The 22840-nt window shown below is 52.1% G+C and overlaps 1 protein-coding gene across 1 annotated transcript; it reads right to left on the minus strand.

The window, feature by feature from the left end:
* Positions 1 to 1970: 1970 nt before the first annotated feature.
* Positions 1971 to 21913, minus strand: ADGRD2 (adhesion G protein-coupled receptor D2). The gene is made up of 25 exons (XM_062505932.1): positions 21866 to 21913; positions 21726 to 21786; positions 20994 to 21224; positions 20200 to 20853; positions 19945 to 20043; positions 19382 to 19467; positions 18722 to 19003; positions 17351 to 17462; positions 16830 to 16964; positions 16414 to 16534; positions 14897 to 15002; positions 14603 to 14658; positions 13403 to 13529; positions 13196 to 13299; positions 12449 to 12551; positions 12114 to 12267; positions 11207 to 11340; positions 10521 to 10636; positions 9483 to 9603; positions 6231 to 6272; positions 5986 to 6039; positions 5532 to 5673; positions 4955 to 5013; positions 3100 to 3130; positions 1971 to 2086 (listed from the first exon to the last, which is right to left on the minus strand). Exons 1-25 carry the CDS (start codon positions 21911 to 21913, stop codon positions 1971 to 1973), a joined length of 3294 nt encoding a protein of 1097 aa, XP_062361916.1.
* Positions 21914 to 22840: the final 927 nt, after the last annotated feature.

The raw sequence follows: 22840 nt of genomic DNA on the forward strand, positions 1-22840 counted from the left end.
AATGCAAAAAAGAGAAGATCTCAGCTCTGCTGGCAGTGGGGGAGGGCAGGGGTCCCTGCCAGGGCAGTGGGAGAACTGCTGGGATCCCACAGCACAAACTTGCCACAGAGCTGTGGATGCAGGTGGCACCAGGCTGGCACAGCCAGCCCTGCCTGTCAGTGGCACAGCTCTGCTACCCCAGGGACACCCCCGTCCCTTTGGGGTCTCTGAAACACGGTCCTTGTGACAGGGAGCCAAAGCCGCCTCCATGCACAGGGCCATGGCTGTAGGGAAACCTCTTCTTCCCTGGTCAGTCATCAGCCCGAGCACAGCACACAGAACAATGAGATTTAAATGGGAGTTAAGAAAAACACCAGCTCTGCCATGGCAGGAAGCACCGGTGCCCTGTGGGCTGCATCTCCTACACAGGGTACACAAGGGACTCCTCATGGCACCAGTGGTGACCCCAGCAGGGTTGGCATGGATGGGGTCTGCATTTCTCCCCATGACACTCAGCTGCTTTTCTGGCTTTGAATCCCAAACACTCTTAAGTTCCTTATTATTTCAAACCAAGCTTATGTAACACAATATGGTGAGAGTTGCAGAATTACTCAGTATCGATCAGAGGAAGGCTGGGCTGTGGAGACAAGATCCATGTTGCTATGTGTGGCTTAGCAACATATAAATGTATTCAAACAGAATAATGAAATTATCGTGGGGAAACAAAGCAGCCATCACTTGAGGAGATGGAGGATGTGGAGGCCTCTTGGAGCCCTTGTTTGCCAAGACAAGGAAGATGGGACTTATTGTTTGTGCAAATATGTGAACGGCCCCAGCCATGCCCTGCTCACAAAAAGTGTGTAATGAAGCCAGGCAGGGCTCGCTGCACAGAGCAGCTCCTACAGCTGGGCTGGAGCTCATTACTGTGGAACTGCTCCATGGACTGAGCCCTTGTCGGGGGGAGGCCATGCCTGGCTCTTGCCACAACCACGCTGTAAAACTGTCCCTTGCTCTGGCTCTGACCTGGCATTCACCTGGATTTTATCCACCCTTATCCTCACCCATCCCACCTCCCCATGGACCCATTGTCTGTCCCTTGCACTTGGAGCCAGTGTAACACCCAGAGTTCTCACAGGAGCGTGGCTGAGGCCCTGGAGCAGAGAAGAGCTGGACCCCATCCCAGATCCAGCACAGCTTTCCTGGGAGACACAGGTGGGCTGCTCCCAGGTCTGTGCCACAGCTCCTGCTGGCTGGCAGCAGCACCATTTTCATCAGCTGGCTGGCAGCTTTCAAATAAAGATATCTGGGGCTAAACATGTCTCTTTTCATTAAACTATCTGGGAGACAACAAATAGAAGAAGGAGCAGTGTCTGTGCTGGAATGATCTGGCACCCAAGAGCTCCGCGCCACTTTGCTCTGGGAACAGAAGGTGAAGACACAAGCCTGTGTGAGCTGAGCTGCCCTGGGGTCCCCCAGCAGCCCTGCAGCTGGGCACTCCAGCCTTTTATTGTCTGGTTTAATGGCTGGAGGCACTTGTGGCTGAGCCTGGAGCCGTGGCAGGGCAGCACGGGCGCTGTGCCGCTGCACGAACACAAGTGTGAGAGGAGAGCTCTTCTGGTTCAAGATCTTCTCCTTCACCCCAGCTCAAGGATTGCCCAGCTATGGGGGCAGCTTGGGGGGCTCTCAGGGAGGGTGGCCATGCACAGCACTCCTTCCACCCCTGGCCATTCCCATGGCACTGAGCCCAGCCTGGCATTCCACCACCCTCTGTGCAGACCTGGGCTTTTAAAAACGCACTGAGGGCTCACCTGAGAAAATAAAACCAAACTAAACAACCACTTCTTTGCACAGCTGGAGTATAATAACACATGTGGGTTATAAGATACACAGAAGAAGGTGAGGGTGGGTAGACAGAGCACAAATGCCTGTGTTGGATGCAGGTGTTGCTGCCTCTGAGACCCCACTCCTATGCCCAAAATGTCACAGCACAGCTACTCCTGGATGCCACTGTTTCTGCCTTTCTCATGTGTCCAGTGTGGGGAGGAAAGCTGCACTGCTTCTGAGTGGCATTGTCTCAAGAATAGTCTGAGGATGCCCTGCTTAGACACTTCATGTGGAGCAAAATCAGAAACCTGCTAATGAATTCCTTGCCTTGACAAAGAATGTCACAATACAGAAAAAATATGATCACTCCACCCCTGGTGTGCGCTCTCACTGCACTGTCCTTCTGAGGGTTCCCATCCAGAAGTTGCACTGGGAGTACCCAGCAGTGGTTGTTAAAGAAAATAAAGTGAAATATGCCCCATTTGTATTGTGAGGAGCTGGGGACTTGCCCAAAGCCAGGCTGGGGAGCTGAGGAGGTAGCAGGGAGCTGCCATCCAGCAGAGGCCTGGGGCTTAGGAGGGATTTCTGGTTTGAATTCTACCCACCTCCATGGTGACATTGGCCTTTCTACAACCTGAAACAGAAGAAGCTAAATGGCTGCTTTTAAGCTCATAAATCCAGCCCTGTCTGAACACCCCACCTTCCCCAGCTTCCCTTCTTTGGGATCATGGCACTCCCATCACCCACCAGTGCTTTCTACCACAGATGCTGGGTTAAAACTGCTCAGGGCAGGAAGAACTGCTGCCCCCCTGGAAGCAGCCCAGCAGCAAGGGATGCCAGTCCCTGCTGCACCCCACAGAGTAGTGGGGCTGGGGGCAGGCAGAGAGCTCAGCACCAGGAACCTGCAGGGCCCTTCTGCCCATGCCTGTGACCCCAGCTCTGTCGGAGCAGACAAGGACAGGCAGCAAGAAAGGTGCAGAGACACAGGGAGAAACCAGGCAGGTGCCCTGAGATGGGACCTTTGGCTGAGCCACCAGTGCTGCCAGGAGAGGCAGTGCCACTGGCAGGGCTGCTGGGGCTCCACAGACCCCAACTCCCCCTCGTCTGTTCAAGGGGACGCAGATTTCCCAGAGCCTGGCCAGGACAGGACCCATCAGGGCAGTTTGGAAATAACACAATTCCTGAAGCCTGAGCAGAAAGCAGCTGCCCTCTGGGCAGCCCTCCTCCAACACACAACCACAGGAACCAGCATCAACAGCAGCAAAAACTACAGAACATGATGCAGGCAAATGTTACCTGAGCATTTGAACGCTGTCAGCTCTACGGCCTGAAAGAGGGGAGAACATGTGTTAGCAGAGAGTATGGGTCTGGTGGCTTTGCTGCTGATGCCCCCCAAAACATTCCCTGGGGCCAGGCAGGGCTCCCTAAAACCCACCCACCCAGTGTCCCAGCATTGAGCTGCTGTACAGGCTGGGAACCAGAGCCTTCATCCCAGCCCCGAGGGACAGGCACCGGGCAGCGTCCCCACTCAGCAGTGGGGAGGTGACACCCTGCCCCAAAAACCCACTCTGGGGACCCTGACAGACCCATGGTGACCCACCAGGCTGGAGACCACAGAAAAATCCAGGAAAGGATGAGAGCACCCCTGTGCTGTGATGGGAAGAGCCCACTCTGTGCTTAAGGGATTGTTAATTCTCTGGGAGATGTGAAATTCCCACTCCCAGTCCAACAACAACAAAGATCACCAAACAACATTTAAAAAACACGAAGAACATCTTGTCTGTGTTTGTATCTTCATTCGCTTGGTGTTTTGTCATTTTAAGTGTTTTCAAACGCCTTTGAGTAGCATCTTCTCCTCATCCAAACTATTGTGCAGCTGCCAGTGACATTCTGAATCCGCTCCTCCGGCGAGCACCGTGACTCAGCCGGGGAGCAGGGAAACAGCCCTGGATTGTGTAACTGGGGGCACTGGAAGCAGCACAGGGCACAGCAGGCAGGGCACAGGTGTGCCCACCACCTGTGCCAGCTCAGGGACCCTGCCGGGGTCTGCACCAGCCCTCGGGAGCGCCGGCAGCACCGACTGCAGCCTCAGCCAGGAAGGGAACACACACATTAAAAATGCAGTGTTTATGCAGCAAAGATACAGCAAAGCCCTCGGTGACCCTCACACGGAGGGAAGAACTCTCTGTCTTTGCCTGCTCAGAAATGCCACGGCCTTGGCATTTAGGAGATCTGCTGTCCCTAATGCCCCTGCCTTAGGGAACTCGGGTTCTTGGGCTAATCCCTGTGGCCCACGTCTCATATCTGCTGCCGGGAGCTTAACTCTGACCCTGGTTCACACAGCCAGCACCTGGCTGGCTGAGAAATGCATCACCTGTGAGTGAGTCCCGGTGTTGTTCAGCACGAGGGACCTGGTGCTGTGGCATTAACCACAATATAAATCACGAGAGGTGGAAATATGGATTTTACTGAGTGGCTTCAGAATGATATGCCAGCTATAGAAGTATTATCTATTGGATAAATAAGAGCTGTCTATGTGACATAGGTTTTCAAAGGATAAATATTAGAGAGGGAAAGAGAGATCCTTCAGTGAGAGACTCATGAAAGTAGTGTTGGATTTTATTCTGAGGAAATTACAGCACTTGTATGTCAAGTGCACAAGGACTGATGATCATTTCAATAGCAGGAGATGGAAGTGGGAGCAGAGTAGTCAAATTTAAATTGCTCCCTGCTTTAGGCTGTGCCTTGCAGAGTTCTTCATCCTGATGCAGGCAGCACAGCCCTCCTGGGAGAGATGAAACTTGCCAATAGTACCTGCCTGTGTGATTTAATTTGCTGCCCCTGGGAAAGTCACCTGCTTGATCCATACCAACCTCAGTCTAGGGTTTTATGGCTCAAATTCAGTGTCACCTCATGTAGGGCCCTGCTCTAAGCACCATCCTGGTCTGGCAAGGGGCTGGATCCCCACAGGCTCAGGGTGAGCCTTTGTCTTGAAATTCGACTGCTCTGGGACTGGGACCTCCTCCTCTCCTGCCCTTGGAAAGGTGCCCTGCCCTGTTGGACCCCCTGCCCAGGCTCAGGTGGTGTCCCTACAGAACTGCTGTGCTCTGGCTGGGGTGAAGGTGGAAGGATAACAGAAGATGTTACATACCGGTCTCTCAGGTGACATAATTGATGAAATTCCCATGGGAATTTTGGCTCCAAAATTTCCTAAGGGGTGAAGCAGCACAATGAGCTCATAGACCAGAGAACAGAAATATTCATGCTTTCCCAAGAACTTGGTGCTTTGTGTCCCCCACTGGAGCAAAGGCACCAGACAGGTCACTGCACTTACAAAGTAGTTGGAGAATGCACAACACTTTTTCCTCAAATCCAAAATCCCTATTTTTTACTGTCATCTTTGCCTCTCCTCCAGAAAATTGATTTTAAGACACTAACATAGATTTTTGTCTCAGGAGAATGCAATGCTGCCTAACACACTGATGAGACCCCACAGCCAGGCTGTAGCCATGGACCTGACCCCTCTGAGACCCACAAGGACTCTGCCTTCCCCTGCAGCAGCAGCAGCAGCAGCAGCAGCAGCAGCACCAGACCCTGTGCTCACACAGGCACAGCGTGCAAAGGAATCAATGCAGTGCCAGGTGCACTAAAATTCAAGTCTTGTGAATAACATTTTACTGTGGTGTCACCCCCCCAGCCTAGGCTAACAGCAACAACAATCCTCTTACCTTTGTTGGTGATGTTCTTCACTGGGGGGTCTTTCTGCACAGGGTTTGGCAGGGCACTCCCAGCTGCAGGACTCAGCTTCCCTGTCTCCCAGGAGGTTGTGTTTCTTGGACTGGATAAGTAGTTGATGGGATGAGAGCAGTTCTGTAATGACAGGCAAGAGATACAGGACAGTGAAAATTGCAACAAGTCTTTGCTATGTCCAGATCCATCTCCAGAGATCCATTTCACCAGCACTGCTTTGGCTCCCACCCCACCCTGGCAGAGCTGCCTAATAGGGGCAGGCTATCTTTGGGTCTGTGTTGTCCAACAAGACTGCAAAGAAGGGAGACAAAAGTAAAAAATAAGATTTCTTTCCATCATCATCTCCTCAAAGCAGACCCAGGGTACAGCTGGGACCCTCCTCTGGTGAGTGTCTGATGGATGAAGGGGCAGCAGGGATTCCTTCCAACTTACTGTGAACGAGAGGGCTTTCTTCTTGTCCTTCATCCTCTGGATGGCATTCCTCACCTGGAGCAGAGCAAGGACATGAGAGAGGGCCACAGCAGCTCCAGCACAGCTGGAGATGCTCCAGCAAGTCCTGGAGAAAAAGCAGCCACGCTTCCAGAAGCACAGAACTGCTGCCAGAACCCAGCTGCCCCCAGATGCCAACACACAGCTGCTGTGACGAGTGACTGAACCCAGCCAGGGGCACCTCTTACCTCGCTGTTATAGATTGCATACACCAGGAATATGTACAGGCCCTGGAAGAGAGAGAGCAGAGCAAGGGTCAGAGGTGTAGGGCTGGCTTGTGCTCCTTGGCATGCAGCAAATGGGCTTGAGGAGCTCTGGAATGGGTGAGACTGGCACAGAAGGTGGGCACAGCACAGCCAGGGACAGCCAGGCAGGAAGGACCTTCCTTCCACACTTCAGACCAGGCTGTGCACAGAGTCTGCTGCTCTCACACACCGAGCACCAGTGGGCAGTGGCACCTTGGCCACTGCAGAGCACTGGGCACAGCTGTGTGAGGGATGTGCCCAGGGAGAGTGCCCAGGCCAGGCTCAGAGCGAGCACTGCCTGGGGGCCGCAGCCTGGGGCTAATTACAGCTCCAGACCAACGATTTTGGCCTTAAAGCAGCCCTATCTGGCCCACCAGATTTATGTTATATCTGTGGGTGTTTTGTTATCGCAGCTAGATAAATCAGCTGCAGCAAGAGATGCAATTCATCTTGTCTTCAACGAGCCTTGCTCTCATCTGCGAGCTCTTGGCAGGCGCAATGGTAGCAGCCCCCTGGCACCGTGCCGTGACCTGTCCTTCAGCCAGCAATGCTGGTCACTCCCCCAGACCAGATTTCTGGCCAGGTTTCCAAGGCAGGTCTTCCTTGAAAGAATCATTCTGGATGAGCGTGGGGAGGGGGGAGCGGAGAGGTCGGCTGGGAGGAGAGCGAGGAAAGAGAGGAGGCCCAGCTGCAGCAGTGGGCAGGAGTGGAGATGCAGCTCTGGGGGAGCCCCCCCTGCTTGCCCTTCCAGCCCTGCTCCTGCCCCACAGCACCACAGGCTCCCTCTTGCTGTGCAGGCACTCTCTGGGTTCCTGCACTGCCTGGCTGGAGAAGGAGTGGTCACGTTTGCCTTGAAGACTGTCTTGGGCTTCTGCAGACAAATAGAAAGAAGTCAAACAAAAACCAACCCCAGCAGCAGGACAACTGCACGGGACCCACACGTGAAGAAACACTCCAGCCTCAAAGGAAATTCCAGCGAGTGATCCATAAGACAGTCAGCAAAGGGGCTGGATGGCTTTCTCTCATTTCTGCAGCTTCTCAACAGCATTTATTTCTCCTCTGGGGCAATCTGCAGATTGTCCTGAACTTGGTAATGAAGGGGCAGAGGCAAATGAGTCCAGCACAGTCATGTCTGTCCACACAGCTCTGAGCCTACAGTTCTCTCCTGCTCAATAACCCAAGCATGGCATAAGGAGACATGAACTGATGCTGTTTAATTATCATTAAGACAGGCCTCCTGGCATCCTCCTGATATCCTTAAGAGCAGAGATGTGGAGAGGCAGCCCTTGTCTGGCTTGGAACCTCCCGATGGATGTGCATGAGCAGCACCCGGCTGATGGAGCACACCCCTGAGCAGCCATCACATCCCTGGGCCAATGCTGCTCTGCAAAGAGCCAAGTGTGCCAAAGGGAAGGACTGCAAACCTGGCTGCTCCATGAGCATGAGCTACAGCAGGAGCCAATTTCTACTGAAACAGAAAAAAACCCCAGGAGATGGGGGTAGAAAACTGTGATCCCAGTGGTTTGGAGGGCAGTGTCCTGTTGCTCCATTGACTTGGATCCCCTGGAGTAGGATTTGTCCTCAAGCATTGGGCAAGGGACCCTGAACATGCAGTGCCAAGAGCTGGGGCAGTCCGGGGAGTCCCCCTGGACACCTCTGGTGCAGGCACAGCCTCAGCCCCAGGGCTGGGTTGACCCACACTGTGCCCCTCAGCCACCCCCTGCTCCTCCCTGCCTGCTGAGACCTCCCTTCAGGAGCGTGTTGGGAGCCCTGTTGGTGTTCAGGGGTGTTCAGGGGTGTTCAGTGCTTCTCTAGCTCCATCTACAGCTGCCTCCTCTCAAGGTTTGCAAGGCCTCTGCTGACGCTTTGAATCGCAGGTGGCAAGCACATGTTCCAGGAGTGTTTGTCACCTTGTGTCCCTGAGCTCCAGATATCCCGAGGTGCTGGGAGCAGTCCCAGCTTGGTGCAGAACTGAGCTCTCCTGGCTGCTGGGACTTACACAATTTGCTTTTCACTCTTAGCCACATGCAGGCTGGTTAAAGCTTTAAAGTCTTTGGATGAAAACAGTAAACTCAGAAGCAAATATAGGTGTTGCTTTATGCACCAGCTTATGATGTCACCTTCTGCCCTCCAGAATTCCCTATTAACACTCACTTATTAAAAACGTGACTGCAATAACACCAGCCATGGCCATGGCCCTGGAAGATACCAAGACAAGTAAAAAGCCTTAGAAATGTAGCCAGCTGTTGAAGAGGAATGAAGAGTCTGAAGGAGATTATATGATCCACACAAGGTCTTGCAAGTCAGAGCTAGAGACAGCCCCCAAAATTCCAGTTGTCCCAAGCAAGGTTCTGACCATCAGCCCACCAAAGCTGGCACGCAAAACACCCCTGCATGTCACCCATCCCAGTACAGCTGTCACTGGGCACTGGAGGCATCCCTTGGGACCAGCTGCATGGCTGCAGACAACATGGATTTCAGAGGTTTTCAGTTCTTGATTCTTAGTGCTTCCCCAACCTCCCTCAGTAAAGCTGAGCCCCAGGCAAGGGGAAGGTGGCTGTGCCTGTACTGTTCACAGAGGTCACAACCTCTCAGAATGTCTGAACAGCAGCTAGATGGAAAACACCCATCCTGGAACACACCATCCAAGCAGCAAACAAGCACACTGTGGCTGGATGTGGCCTTTGACACACTCTCCAGCAACAGCCCTGCTATAACAAGGACAGTGACACCCAGGGCCCAGCCCTGTCCTGCAGGAAATAGGATCATTTCCCAGATGCAAACAGCAGGAGGGATGTCTGCCCCATTTGACTGCCCAGGTACCATTTTAATTACCCACTATATGAGCAAATAAAAACTCTAATGAGTTTGTAACTGCCATTTTGAAACCACACTGATGTGAGAAAAACTAACACAAGAAATAAGATGCAAACTGGAAACCTGTGGCACCAGTAGGACACAGCCAGAGACTGGGGCTGAGGGTCATTGGATGTATATAAATGTATATTGCCTGTATATTGGTGTATAGAGTTATATTCTGTATCTTGGAGGGATGAAATGAGTTTTCTCAGACAAAACAGCCCAGTGCCTTGGGAAAGCAGGGCTGGCTTCGGAGCTAAAGTGTTCCCTGGCTCCAAGGACAGGTTGAGTGCACTGCAGGTACTGGCCTGGGGACTCAGGGGGTGCAGGACTCACCTGGAGGGAATTCAGCACAATGAAGACATAGGCCCAGACAATGCTGAGGTGGACGAGGACCCCACATACCCAGGTGAGCCCCAGCACAGGCAGCAGCACCAGGACGGGTTTGGCAGTGGCCCTGGCAGCAGGAAGAGCTCAGGGTTACCCAGGCATATTTCAGACATGAAACACTACCAAGACAGTAGCTGGGCAACAAATTCCTCTGCAAACAAAATAAGTTAAGACAGGGAAAACCAAATATTTCACCTCCCAGACCCCAGTGTGCCAGCCCTGCTTTTCATTTATCACTACAAGTTAGCAAGAAGGGAGCTCTTTGACGTCATCAGCCATGAGAAAATAGCTATTTTCCCCCCAATTTCTGCTACAAGGAAGGTTTCTCCATTTGTTTTATTTGCACATGGATGTCACTCTGCCCTCCAGAAATGCCCTATCTTTGTGCTTCTGTAAATTTGGGGAAATTTATTTATGCTACAGGGGAACAATGCGTGTCTAGCAGGGGTATCCGGCGCCAGCTAACAACAATAAAAATTCACAGAGCATGATAAAGTAATGACTCAGGCAGCAGTATTTTAGAGGTCTCTCAGTATTGACTGATTACAGAAGTCCCCACTGCCTCTTCCCCTGTGTGTATAGCTCACACCAACCTTACTTTCAACCCACCAAGCCCCAAGCTTGTATTTGTGCAGGCACCGCCAAGGGTGTCCTGTCTCAAAGAGATGAGATTTAAGGGTGTGAGTGCAGATGGAGAACAGCACTGATTCCCAAAGCTGAAGATGCTGGCTGGGCTTCTCAGCTGGGATTAGAGACTGTCTTTGGGTGAGACACAGTTACCCCGGGGGACAGAATCCCTGCTGCCCTTCCTGCCCTGAGTCTCACAGCTCACTGACTCTCACTTGGCCAAGCTTCTCTGGGCAGGCTGTGCCAGTGCCTCACCAGCTTCACTGGAAAGGATTTCTTCCATGGATCTAACTCTGTCTCACATCTTTCACAGCGAGAGCAGCCACAGCTGGCAGAGCCAGGCCCTTCCCTGCTCACCAGATCTGTGCTCCAATCTGGTTCTCCAGGCTGCTGTTGGGTGTCAGCATCTTCAGTCTCCTGCGGGCACTGGCCACAGTCACCATCACCACCCGGAGCAGCACGAAGGTGTTCACCTGCCAGGGCAGAGCTGCTGCACTCAGTGACATCCTGTACTCTCAGTGAGTGAGACTTTTCTGCTGGGAACTAGGGTCAGAACTTGGGGACAAATATCACTACCAGGAAAGCAACAAAATCAAAAGACTTCACAGAGCTATCTCCACATGTATGAAAACTAGGAAGCTTATCCCAAAATTTCTCCTACAGAAAGCCTTCCCTGTTACAAGGCCTATTCTGGACCCCATAAACATTGGGCTTTTTCTGCTGCTGTGTTTTCTATAATGATATTTCAAGGATGTAGATGTTCCTGTATTAAAATCAGACCTCTAGTTAAGGCAGTGCCACACACCATGTTCCTAACAGAACAGCCATCCAAGAACCGGTCAGCAAAATTTTCTTAAAGCCCTTTTTCCCATCAACAAGCTTTTCTGATTAAAGAGACTTATTTGTGTTAAGAAGTCCATATAAAGTAAAATGCCATTTTTCCTATAAAAACAGCAGGCACGAGCTTCACCCCTGACTCTGCAGTGCTTTCCAAGGACCAGACCCAAAGGATTCCCACCTTCCCAGCAGGGCTTGGCACTTACAGCCAGGATGAAGAGCACAGGCCCCACAAAGGCCCAGATGACGTTGGTCTGCACGTTCAGCCAGCAGTGGTTGGATGCCACATACTTGTTAAAGGAAGTTGCAAGGGTCACCCCCACGATAAGGATTGGAAGCCCTGCAGAAAAACCCACAGATTAAACCCTGGGAAAAGCAAAGATGCCCCATGCAGGGCACTGTGCACCAGACAATTGCTTCAACGCCCCCCTGACCAGACAGACTTCAGCGTGAGCCTCCAAAACCCCACGAGCGACATCAATTCTCTGCAGCTGAAATCTGTCCTGGCTCAACACAGCCAGATTTACAAGCTGTCAGCATCTTTCTCTGAGGTATAAAGCATTCCAAGTCCTGAGTCCTGACCAAAGCAATTTATTCCTCAGATTGCTTTTTTAACAAAATGGACAATCAAAGACATAAACCAATCCAAAATACTTGAAGCGGGTGCCCCGTGTCCAGCTAGGTGTGTGCTCTTTGAGCAGCACATCCCTACAGAGCATCCTCTTTGACACAAAACTCAGCTTATTCAAATAATTCTCTGTCCCTAAAGGGCTCCCTCAGAATAAAAGGTGCCTGGTGAGGAACACATTTATATTTAATTACTATCAGACAATAGTGATGCTCTCCAAGAACAAGAACTTATCATAAATCTCCTCCTCCATTTTTTTTTTACACTGGACTCCTGGATTTAGAAATATAACAGCAATGCTGCTTAATTTATACTCTAAGACTGGCAATTTGACAAATAATTCAAGAGAGCCTGTACAGGGCACTGGCATCCAGTTGTCATATTAAATCAAATCAAACAATTGTGCATCTCTCCTATTAAAACTTTCCCTAGGAAAGAAAAATTATATTTTCCTGAGGACCCAAGGCAGACGAATGTGCAGATACCCCAGCCTGTCACATAGTAGAACTTCATTCTCCTGTCTTCGCTCATGTTGACTGCTACCACTTTGCTCCAGAGGAGAAGCCCCTCTACCAGCATCCATGAGAAGGCTGACATGAAGAAGAGATGCAGGAAGGCAGTGACCATGAAACACAGCACCTGGAGGGGACAGAAACCACAACTGCACAATGTATATATGTGCATCTCCAAGATAGGCAGTTCTGCCCTAAGTGCCAGTTACAGGTAATTAATAGAAGGGTTTATACTTCTGTTGGGTTACTCTGACAGCGATGCTGGAGACATTCACATGGGCTGAGTGGGCCATTCCTGGTGAGCTCACCTGGTTGGTCTTGGCCAACTCACTGAACATGAGCAGAGCTTCTCCTGCAGCCAGTGCAAAGACCAGGTTCTTGTGCACAGTCGTTCGTTCGCTCTTGGGGACGCTGGGGAGGGAGAGAGGGAGCCCTGAGCTGCAGCCAGACAAAAGGGTGCACGACAAAAGGTTCTCCCTGTCCTCTCGGGCTGTGCAGGCCTGCCTGGGCAACCTGTGTTCTCTGCGCCACTCACTGCAAAGATGACAGTCTAAGGGGCAGAGGACAACCCTGCTGTGCAAGCACTTGGTGCTGGGGACACTCCTGCAGCCTTTGGCCACAGCTCTGGGGAACAGGCAGGGAGGGGGAGGTGGAGGGAGCCACTGCCATGCTCACGAGGCAGAGCTCTGTGCTTGCCAAGTGACACAGAAGGGTTGGCAATCAAAGAAATAGTCCTTGCTCCATTTATTTTATAAAAACTAATTCTAGAAGAGCAGCTTTTATAGTAAACATCGTTAGCAATTTATAAAAGTCTTGCCACAGACAGCCAGGTGCGTGCACAGATCAATGAGCATCTCCACAGAAACAACGAGGGCTGAGCCCCTCTCCAGCCAACAACGACCCCTCCCCTCTGTCATGGAGCACAGTGCAGCTCCCACCTCTCCCCATGCACCTGCATCACCCCACGCTGACAAAGGACACTCTGAGAAAGGCTCTGAAGTAAGATAGCAAGTAGAAAATACAGAGAAGGCTACAAGTGTCCGGGCTTTTCTTACCGAACTACCAAGAACAAAACGAAGGTGACAGTCAAGGCACAGAAGGAAACTCCACATCCAATAAAAGTCAAAGTCTGCAGTGTGAACTCCTCCTTGGTGGTCCTCTGCTCCAGACAGAAACAACAGAAGGTACAAATCCCTCATGAATTAACCACACCAGTGGCAGTCCCAGCATCCACCCTGGATCAGCCACAGCTCCTCACATACCTGCATCTCATACACCTGCAGCAGGATGGCAAAATTTGTGGTGTGGTTGCAAAAACAGGCAGTGGAGTCTGGGAGAGACATCACCACAGAGCAGCCAGCTGTGGACCACATCCCACCAGCATCTGGGCTAACATGCAGCAAAAAACAGACAAAACAACAGAAATTGCCTTTCATTTCCACAGAAACCCTGGGCATGATGGGAAATTCATTCTCCCAGGAAAAGCAGAGTTTAAAGGAGGAAGATGAGGATATCAGAAACATGTCTTCATGTGGACTTCCCTTTGGTCCATCCTTTGTCTCAGCAGCTTTGGCTCATCCATCAGGCACGCAGTGAAAATAGATCTGGTGTCAATGTGTGCAGTAAAGAGTGGAGTTCAGCCATCCCAGCTTCAAACAGAGCCCAGTTATTGCACAGCTCTGGGCAGAGCTCCTTGTACAGCCCCTCCATGGAGATCAGCACTGGGCTGGCTGTGTCTGACTCTGCCCACCAGCTCAGACTGACACAAGCCCAGCGTGGTGGGGCTCTGGGTCCTCAGCACAAGCTTGTCTCAGCCATCCTCCTGTGCTCCCATCTGAATTCCCTGGCCAGGGACCACGGCTGCAGCTCTGTCCCCACTGCCCCCTGAGCCTCTCCAGTACCACAGGAAGGTCAGCATCAGAGCAGGGCTGCTGGCACCCTTTGGACAATAACCAGCTGTTTCCAAAATCACGTCCTTCCCACCTTCCCCAAACTGACCCATGCCTGTTACAAGTCTGGGACTCTAAGGAGGTTTTTTTCACTTGAATGACTTAATTACCAATCCATAATATATCACAGCCTCAGTGTTCTCACCACAGTGACATTCAGCAAAAATCGCATCCCAGTGCCAGGCAGGATTTATGAGGCTGGGAGTCCTGCATGTCTTTGGGGCACGTACCTTGGACTGACTCTTCTTTGTCACAGGCAACAATCATAATTAACCAGAGCTTTCCATTTGAGTTGTATATACCTCGTTAAAGGTCACTTGATTGTGAGTGACTTCTCCAAAGGAAATCTTCCCAAGAAAGCATTCTGCTCCAGTAGACAGGGGATGACAGCATGCAAAGGAGGCAAAAAATTCCAGATCTCTACTCTTACCATTACATTTATATTGAGATGTTTGATTTTCCAGTGGAAATAAAAAGCTCATAAATCTGGGGACCCGAACTGAAACAAGGCACCTGAGGCTGAAGTTCCAGAAGGCACAGATGGGCCCCACCAGAGTATCAGGCAGGTCCTGCAGGCAGAGAGAGGAGAGAAGTCACACAGCCACACACGTGCTGTGCAGGTCACTCACTTGGCTGGAACAGGGTCTGTCAGCACAGGACAAACACCTCCCCAGGGACACAGAGTCAAGGCAGGAGCCCTGGGCAGGGACAGCCCTCATCCCAAAGCCCTGGGGTGCTGAGCCGTGCTGTGGACAGCGGGGTCAGGCTGGCAGGAGGTGCCTGGGGGGCACAGCTCCTCTGGGGTACCTGGACACGGTGCTGCAGGCGGTAGTGCACGGACGTGCTGATCTCCTGGAAGCCGCTGAGCAGAGTGGAAGAGATCACAGCTGTGCCCACTGCGGTGCTCAGGTACCTGCCGGGGAAAGGACGCTGCTCACAGACACAGGAAGCACAGGACGTGCTCAGAAAACGGGATGTCCCAGTGTACAGGACAGCTGGAAGGATGCGAGTCGCTGCCAGGGCCACCTGCAAAGGGGCTGGGCACAGGGGAGGACACCTGACAAAACCTCACCACTGCCTCGGCACTGGGGACGGGCACTGCAGCATCCCGAGGGTTCCAGCTGCGCAGCCCAAGGGAGGAGCGGGCGCAGCGTGTGCGGGATGTGCGGGATGGATGTGAGGGATGTGCGGGATGGATGTACAGGATGTGCGGGATGGATGTACAGGATGTGCGGGATGGATGTACAGGATGGATGTGCGGGATGGATGTGCAGGATGGATGTGCGGGATGGATGTGCAGGATGGATGTGCGGGATGGATGTGCAGGATGTGCGGGATGGATGTACAGGATGGATGTGCGGGATGGATGTGAGGGATGTGCGGGATGGATGTGAGGGATGTGCGGGATGGATGTACAGGATGGATGTGCGGGATGGATGTGCAGGATGTGCGGGATGGATGTGAGGGATGTGCGGGATGGATGTACAGGATGTGCGGGATGGATGTACAGGATGGATGTGCGGGATGGATGTGAGGGATGTGCGGGATGGATGTACAGGATGGATGTGCGGGATGGATGTGAGGGATGTGCGGGATGGATGTGAGGGATGTGCGGGATGGATGTACAGGATGTGCGGGATGGATGTGAGGGATGTGCGGGATGGATGTGAGGGATGTGCGGGATGGATGTGCAGGATGTGCGGGATGGATGTGCAGGATGTGCGGGATGGATGTGAGGGATGTGCGGGATGGATGTGCAGGATGGATGTGCGGGATGGATGTGCAGGATGGATGTGCGGGATGGATGTACAGGATGGATGTGCGGGATGGATGTACAGGATGTGCGGGATGGATGTACAGGATGTGCGGGATGGATGTACAGGATGGATGTGCGGGATGGATGTGAGGGATGTGCGGGATGGATGTGCAGGATGTGCGGGATGGATGTACAGGATGGATGTGCGGGATGGATGTGAGGGATGTGCGGGCGGCCATCCCCACCTAGCGTTCGTAGCTCCGGGAGCGCAGCGGGCCCGGCTCCGCTCCCAGAGTCACCTCCTGCCCAGCCAGAGGGGACCCTGCAGTAGCCCCTGTGGGTTCTGTTCCCTGCCACCCCAGCAGAGCTGGTAACCCCCGGGAGCCAGAAGAACGCAGGAGACCCCACGGGGCATCTCAGTGCACAGACAGCGCCGGGGCCAGGGCTGAGATGGGTCAGGCTGAAAATCACCCCAAAATCCAGGCGCCAGCTCAATGCAGATTTGGAAATGAGCTCTTCTGTGGCATTGAGGCCAGCCCTGGGGCACGGGGGGTTCTGTTTCACTCACTTCTGTCCCCCTTCAGAGGCAGCCATGTCCTGGGACATGGCACTGGTGCCACTGCTGGACAGGCAGCGCTGCAGGGAGCTGTAGCCAAACCACATGTTCTTCACTGTGACCCTCTGGAGGCCTGGAGGGACAGAGCACAGGGACAGGTACAGAGCACGGAGACAGGTACAGAGCACAGGACAGGGCTGGACACCACTGCCCTCACCTGGGGAGTGATACTGGGGGTCCAGAGCGCCCTCAGCTCCAAGCTGTGTCTCTAGAGGGGCTGTACAGAATCTCTCCCCCACAGCCCACCTCCCTTTCACCAAGGGCATCCCCTCCCCACACTTCTGACCTCATGTGGGCAAGGTAAACAGCCTGTGCCAATCAGGAAGGTGGTGCAGAAGTACCAGGGGAGGCTCAGTGTCATAACAAACCTCTGGATTTCAGCCTTTGCATTTCTTCTGCAGGAACTTCGATGAGGTCGTGCCTGCCTTTCTCAGGGGTCTGGACCACATATGCATCACCATTCAGCTCCTGCTCGCTCAGCTCCAGCTCCCTCACCTCCAGCCCTGGGCAGGGGTAAAATCAGGTGCTGAACCAGGGTTCAGCCTTCCTCCAGAGCTACTGCTACAGCAAAGTTGCACAAGGACTCCATAATTCCAGCCAAGGCCAGCCAAGACCCACTGCAGCAGCAGCAGGCAGGTCCCTTTCTGTGCAAACCATGGGCATCTGGGCTCAGATTCTCCCATTCCCAAAGGTCTCTTACCATCCTCTTGCAATCCACAGCGTGAGAGGTGCCCTCCCACTGTGACACTCTGCACTGAGGAAATGGGGAGCTGGCTACAGGACTGGCAAGAGGTGAGCCAGAGGAGAAGAGCCAGGAGTGGATTTGGACTGGGAACCAGACAGGGTGACTGGTCGGGGCCTTGGTGAGATACCCTCCAGTGCCACTCACCAATATTCCCATGTTGGATCATGATCTTTGTCCTCTCTGGGGTCAGCAGTGGCACCAAGAGTGACACCATTCTGTCACAGAGCTCAACGACAGCCATGGGCCCCCTGATAACCTGCAAGCACAGAGAGAGCGATGGAAACCAGCACCTCCATTCCCACAGCACAGAAGAGTTTCATTCAGCATTTGGTCCTTTGCAGAAAAAAATAAAGAGAAGTTGGGACTCAAGCCTTTGGATTTGCTATTCTGTGAGTTCTTTACTGAAGGATGTTTCCAGTTCCTTCAGCAAGGAGACAAGTCTGGCAATGCGGGAAACTTGCTGTTCTGCATAAAAAGCCATTAAAACAGCATGGAAATAAATAACTAAATGAGCTTCTGGAAAGAAAGACCTTTAGACTTGACTCCTGATTTTTGCAAAGCTGTAGAACAACCATCTGCTCTTCCTGGAAAAGGTTTCACCCAGAAATAGACTCTGCAGCTGAGGAGCAGCAGACGAGTGGCCCCATTGCTCAAGGTCCTGCTGCGCTGGATGCACGAGTGCCACCCCTGCAGTGCTCAGCTCCCACCCTCCTCCCCCAGCAGAATATCACAGAATATCAGCTCCACCAGTCACACTGGCCCAGTGCTGAGTTTGTGCCACTGTTGAGAAGCTGTGAGTGACTGTGGCCATGGAGACCTGGGCAACTGTGAACGAGGCAAACTCTGAACTGCTCAGCATCCTTTAATATCTCTGGCTTGGTTCCTGGGGCACTGGCCAGGCCAGACACTGTCATACATTTTCCAGATACAGTGGAGAGTGCAGACCTTGCACCAGACACAAAAACCATACGTGAGCATGGAGAAAAACCTCACGGGGGAAGAAGAAGGAAATCCCTTATGCAAAGCCTGACGGTGTTTTGAGCAGTGAGGGGGCAGGTGACAAACTGTTCCTTGGCAGCTCATCCACAGAAAACACACTAAAAAGGGAAGGGCATTGCCCTGCCAGACAGCAGGATGTGGGAACAAGGAAACTACACAGCACTGGGAGTCTGCAAACTGCCAACCCAGACTGACAAAGTGGAGAACTTGAAGAGAGCTGAGTCCAGCACTGGAGGGGTTTGCAAGGGAGGCACCACTAGCACTGCACTTGTTTGCACAAAAACTTGTTTGCATCTCCAACAAACGAGGAACCAGGAAAGCAGCTGGTCCTGAGCTGAGCTGGGGAAGAGGCTCCATGCTGTGCTTGCAGTATTTTCATGTGCTCGAGTGTGGCCACAGAGGCTACAGGTGACCGTGCAAGGGCAGCGTGACCAGCCTGTGGTGATGCAGCAGCCAAGGATGAGCAGATGAGACACACACAAGTCAGACTGTGCCTTGTAATGGTGACACCATTACCTGGCTGATTGATGACCACGTCCCACTGTTCTGCTCTTCCAGAATTAACTCCGTTACTTCCATGTAATACTGGCCCAACTGCTCCAACATCTCCAGCTCATCTCCCTCCTGGATTTCCATATCTGAAACTTGTTTTAGTAATTGAAGCACTGCAAGGAGGTCAGATGGCTCAAGCACAGGCACTTCTCCTTCTCTCAGAACAGTTGCCAAGATATCAAGAGCATCAAGAGCCACGGAGAGGTTCATGTCTTGCACATCACTCGTGAAGACACTGTCAGGAATCTGTCATGGGAAAGATGGTTTAGCTCAGCGCAGAGCCCTGACTCTCTCTGATCATCAGCTGTGCCTTGGCAATGCTCTGAATGCCCTTGCTGGCATCAGGGCACCTGTCTGGCCAGCCAGGTATATCCTGGGGGAAGGGATCTCCTGTCCAGACTCCCATCCTCACTGAGATGAGTCAATCTGAAGCAACACTGCTTGTTTGATTGCAGCAGAAGTTACAGCTGTGCTGGTCACAATCTCCAACAGCAGCTTAGGGAAAGTCCCAGGCACAAATGCTGGCAAAGTGACCTCAAACAGCACTAAGTGCCAGCATGTCCACCCCAGCAGCTCCTGCCTGCTCTAGGTGCCAGCTGCCACTGCGGGGGCTGCAGGACTCACCACGGTCCTCACTGCAAGGGTGTTCACGTGGCTGGCGAGCGAGTGACTGGAATCCAGCTGAGCTCTTTTCAGTTGCCAGTATGCATCTGGGGACAAACCAGAACCAGAACCACTGCTGTGGGGTCCAACAGCATGGTTAACACATGCTATGTTCAAAGCCTGGGCAATGGTCCTCAGATGGTGGCTAAGTCTGCAGGACAGGCAGGACAAGGAGACTTCACAGCTTTATTTTATTTTTAGCATGAGATCCCATCTGGAGAGACAGTTTCACGCTCCTTTTCTGCCTCTCCTTGTGCTTCCCCTGGCCAATGAATCTGGAAATGCCTGGCTTGGGAGGCACTCACAGCACTGCATCCAGAAGCCATGGAAGGTGTGCCACCACTGCCCAGCTGGGGAAGAGCCAAAACCCTTGCCAGAGTGCAGGCAGCTGCAGCAAAGTGCCAGCCCCAGTTTTGTATACGACCCCTTCAGAGCAGGGGCCTCCCCATCCCTGGCCACCACCCTGGGACCTCCAGGAGTGTGTGCAGTGGAAGCCAAGCAGAAATAACTAACAGATGCTGTACCCTTGCTGTAGAGACAGATGAAAGGCAAAGTCTGCAAACAAGATGCATAACTGAATCCACTGCTGCCAACTTCCAGAACTCTGCATTCCTCAACAGGCCCTGTGGAAACACACAGAGACAGAAGGGTCTTCCAGGGACATGCCATCCCCAGCAGGTATCACCTGTCCTGCAGCAACCCACAGGCCCTGGTACAACAAACACTGTGGGCTGTGCCCTAAGAGCCAGGATAGTAGCCATGAGGATACTGAGATTTACCTGGGCAAAGAAGCTGTGTGGTCACTGCCTGAACGGTGCTCTCCATTTCCAGGGTGTTTGAGCTCCACCCAAAAACAAGGTCTTGCTCCACCACCCGGCAAGAGCGAACCTTCTCAATCTGCTCAGTGCTGAGGACTTTCTGCCAGATGTGCAAGTCAGTGATGTTCCCACTGAAGGACTCCTTTGCCTTGAAGGTGCCCCCCAGGGAATCTTGATCCTGCCCAATTATGAAGGTGCCCTGGCCAAAGATGGCCTGGGGGGCAGATGGCCCCACAGAACACAAACCACTGGCAGATGCTCTCCTTTTCCCATCACCATAGATAGCCCAGGTGCCATTTTCCTGCTGCCAGGTCACGCAGAAGTGATGCCACTGTCCATCAGCACGGAACACAGGCAGGTAAGGGGAATGGTCCCCGTGGACTATGAGAGCAAAGCGAACAAAGCCTTCCTCATCCACAAAGCCACGGAGCTGGAACTCGTTAATGAAAGCAGGCACAGCGTAGGAGAAGATGGTAGCGATCTCCTGGGTCCTGGTGTCCCACTGCAGGTGGGCACAGGCTGTGACAGCAGGCAGTGCTGGGAAGTCAGAGAGCACCTTCACATATTTTGTGTCTGTTTTGTCTCTGAATACCAGGACTGGTACAGTGTGGCCACCTAGAAGGAGAAATTTCAGTCAGCAGAAAGGAAGAAGCATAAGTCAATAAAGTCACAATAAAAAAACAAGGGATAACTTCTCTAGTCATATTTTTCAGAACGAAAACATCTCTAAATAGCCCATGTCCACTTATACTTACGTCTCCTCTTTGTTTTGTGCAGGACACTGTCCCTTTCCTTTAGCCAGACAGAGCCTCTGATGTGGTGGGACTGCAGCAGTTTGCTGAAGGAGCCTTGCTCAGTGTCCTGGGGTTCAAAGAGCAGCTGAGCAAAGCGCTGCTCACAGTACCTGTCAGCCTGCCACCAGTCCAGAGCAGTGGTCACATATTCATACGTGTGTCTTGGGGTCTCAATTGTGACAGGAGCAAAACCTGGAGAAAGACACATGGGGAAACAGAAAGCCTCTCCAGCCCACTGTTAGAAACACTGCCCTGTGCATCTCGGAGGAGCTGCTGGCAGGGACTCATCTCCCCTTGCAGGGCTGGAGCTGGGCACACTCCTGTGGGACACACAAACCGTGCTAAGCTCAGCACAAAGGAAAAGCTCACTCTGCTATGCCTAGGGATGGCTCTCAGGAAAAGTTTGTCCAAAGCAAAGACTTGTCTTGCTTTATCCCCACTTCCCAGCTCCTCCCAGCCTCTGCACTTGCAGATGCAATTTGCAGGCACAAAATAAATCTGTTTGGTTTGCAGTTGCAATGGGGCACAGAGCAGCAGCTGAGCAAATACCAGCTCTTCAAACAGCATTTTAGGCACAAAACAGGGTAACAGAAAAAGTTTCTTTACCTTTGCTTGCACCACCAGACACCTTTTGTTTCTCTGTGCTGGATATTGCTTGTAAAACACATAGAGAGTGCTGATGAAAACACTAACCTTTAGCAGTCTGGTTCTTGGCAAGGGCTGCAAAGGCAAGGAGACTCCTGGACAGACCAACCTGGTGGAGAGGATGTGTTGTAACATACAGAGAAACATTAATATTATCTCAAACACCCAGAATAAAAAAATGTACTCACCAGAAAGCTGAAGAACCAAGAATCAGATCTCAAGTCTTCCCTAAACATGCTGACCAGCTGGGAAGTTTTCACTCTTTGCTAGAATAAATAAAATATTACTGGAGATGCATCACAGAGACAGAAGCATTCTGCAGAAAGACAGTTCCCTGACAATGCTGCTTTCTTCAGAAAGTCTCAAAACAAAAAAGGAAAAAATTACTCCCTCTGAAATACTTGTCCTGAATAGTATCTTATCCAAAGAATCCCCAGATCTTCTTGAAGAACTTAAGAACTCAGTTTAACTTTTGTTTTCAGAACACAAAATAATTAAGTATAAAATATAGAGATGTGCAATAATAATGAAAAGGCAAGATCGCAGAGCCTCTTCATCTGCACTAACTAAATAAAAAAGCCACCACAAATGGCATCATTGAACAGTGTTACATCACTGGCAGTTTTTCTCGTTGCCGTTGAAACCTGCAGGAACAGAGCACCAGAACAGACCCTGCAGGGCAGTAAATCTTGCTTCCATGAGCCCAAACACAGAGCCCAGCTCCCGGGGAGCTGCCAGCTCCAAGGTAGTGAGTCCTCACCTCCTACCTCTGCCCCAGAGGAAGGAAGCCCTGAGTGCACGGCAGTAAAAAACCCAGTAAAATCGGAGATGAGGGTACGTAAAGACACAAGATGGAAACTGGCAACGCCAATGCAAACAAGCCCTAAAGCTCTGGGCACTGGCATCACCGGCTGTGAGTGATCTCTGCTCTCAGCGGGCTCTCCCGGGCGTGCTGTAAAAGCACATTGAAGCACTTTGCTGCTGAGGGACTTCGGAGATACCCTCTGCACCCCGGGCTCTGTGCTCACAGTCTTCCAGAGTTCAGCAGCGACTTTAGAAACACCGAACACAGCTCTCGGCCCTCCCGGGAAAAGTGTGTCCCCTTCTCCAAGGAGGGCCCTGGAGATGGTGCAGGCGAAACGCAGAACACAGTTTGGGCAAAA

The sequence above is a fragment of the Cinclus cinclus genome, chromosome 19, assembly GCF_963662255.1.
Source record: "Cinclus cinclus chromosome 19, bCinCin1.1, whole genome shotgun sequence".
NCBI classification, from domain to species: domain Eukaryota; kingdom Metazoa; phylum Chordata; class Aves; order Passeriformes; family Cinclidae; genus Cinclus; species Cinclus cinclus.

Excerpts from the sequence above, each read along its gene's own strand:
- ADGRD2 (XM_062505932.1), bottom strand. The coding sequence starts at position 21,913 with ATGTTTAGGGAAGACTTGAGATCTGATTCTTGGTTCTTCAGCTTTCTG. Across the intron at positions 19,004-19,381 it reads CCCTTGCAGTGAGGACCGTG|ATTCCTGACAGTGTCTTCAC; the intron begins GTGAGTCCTGCA and ends TTCCCATGACAG. Across the intron at positions 6,040-6,230 it reads ATGCAATCTATAACAGCGAG|GTGAGGAATGCCATCCAGAG; the intron begins GTAAGAGGTGCC and ends GCTCTGCTCCAG.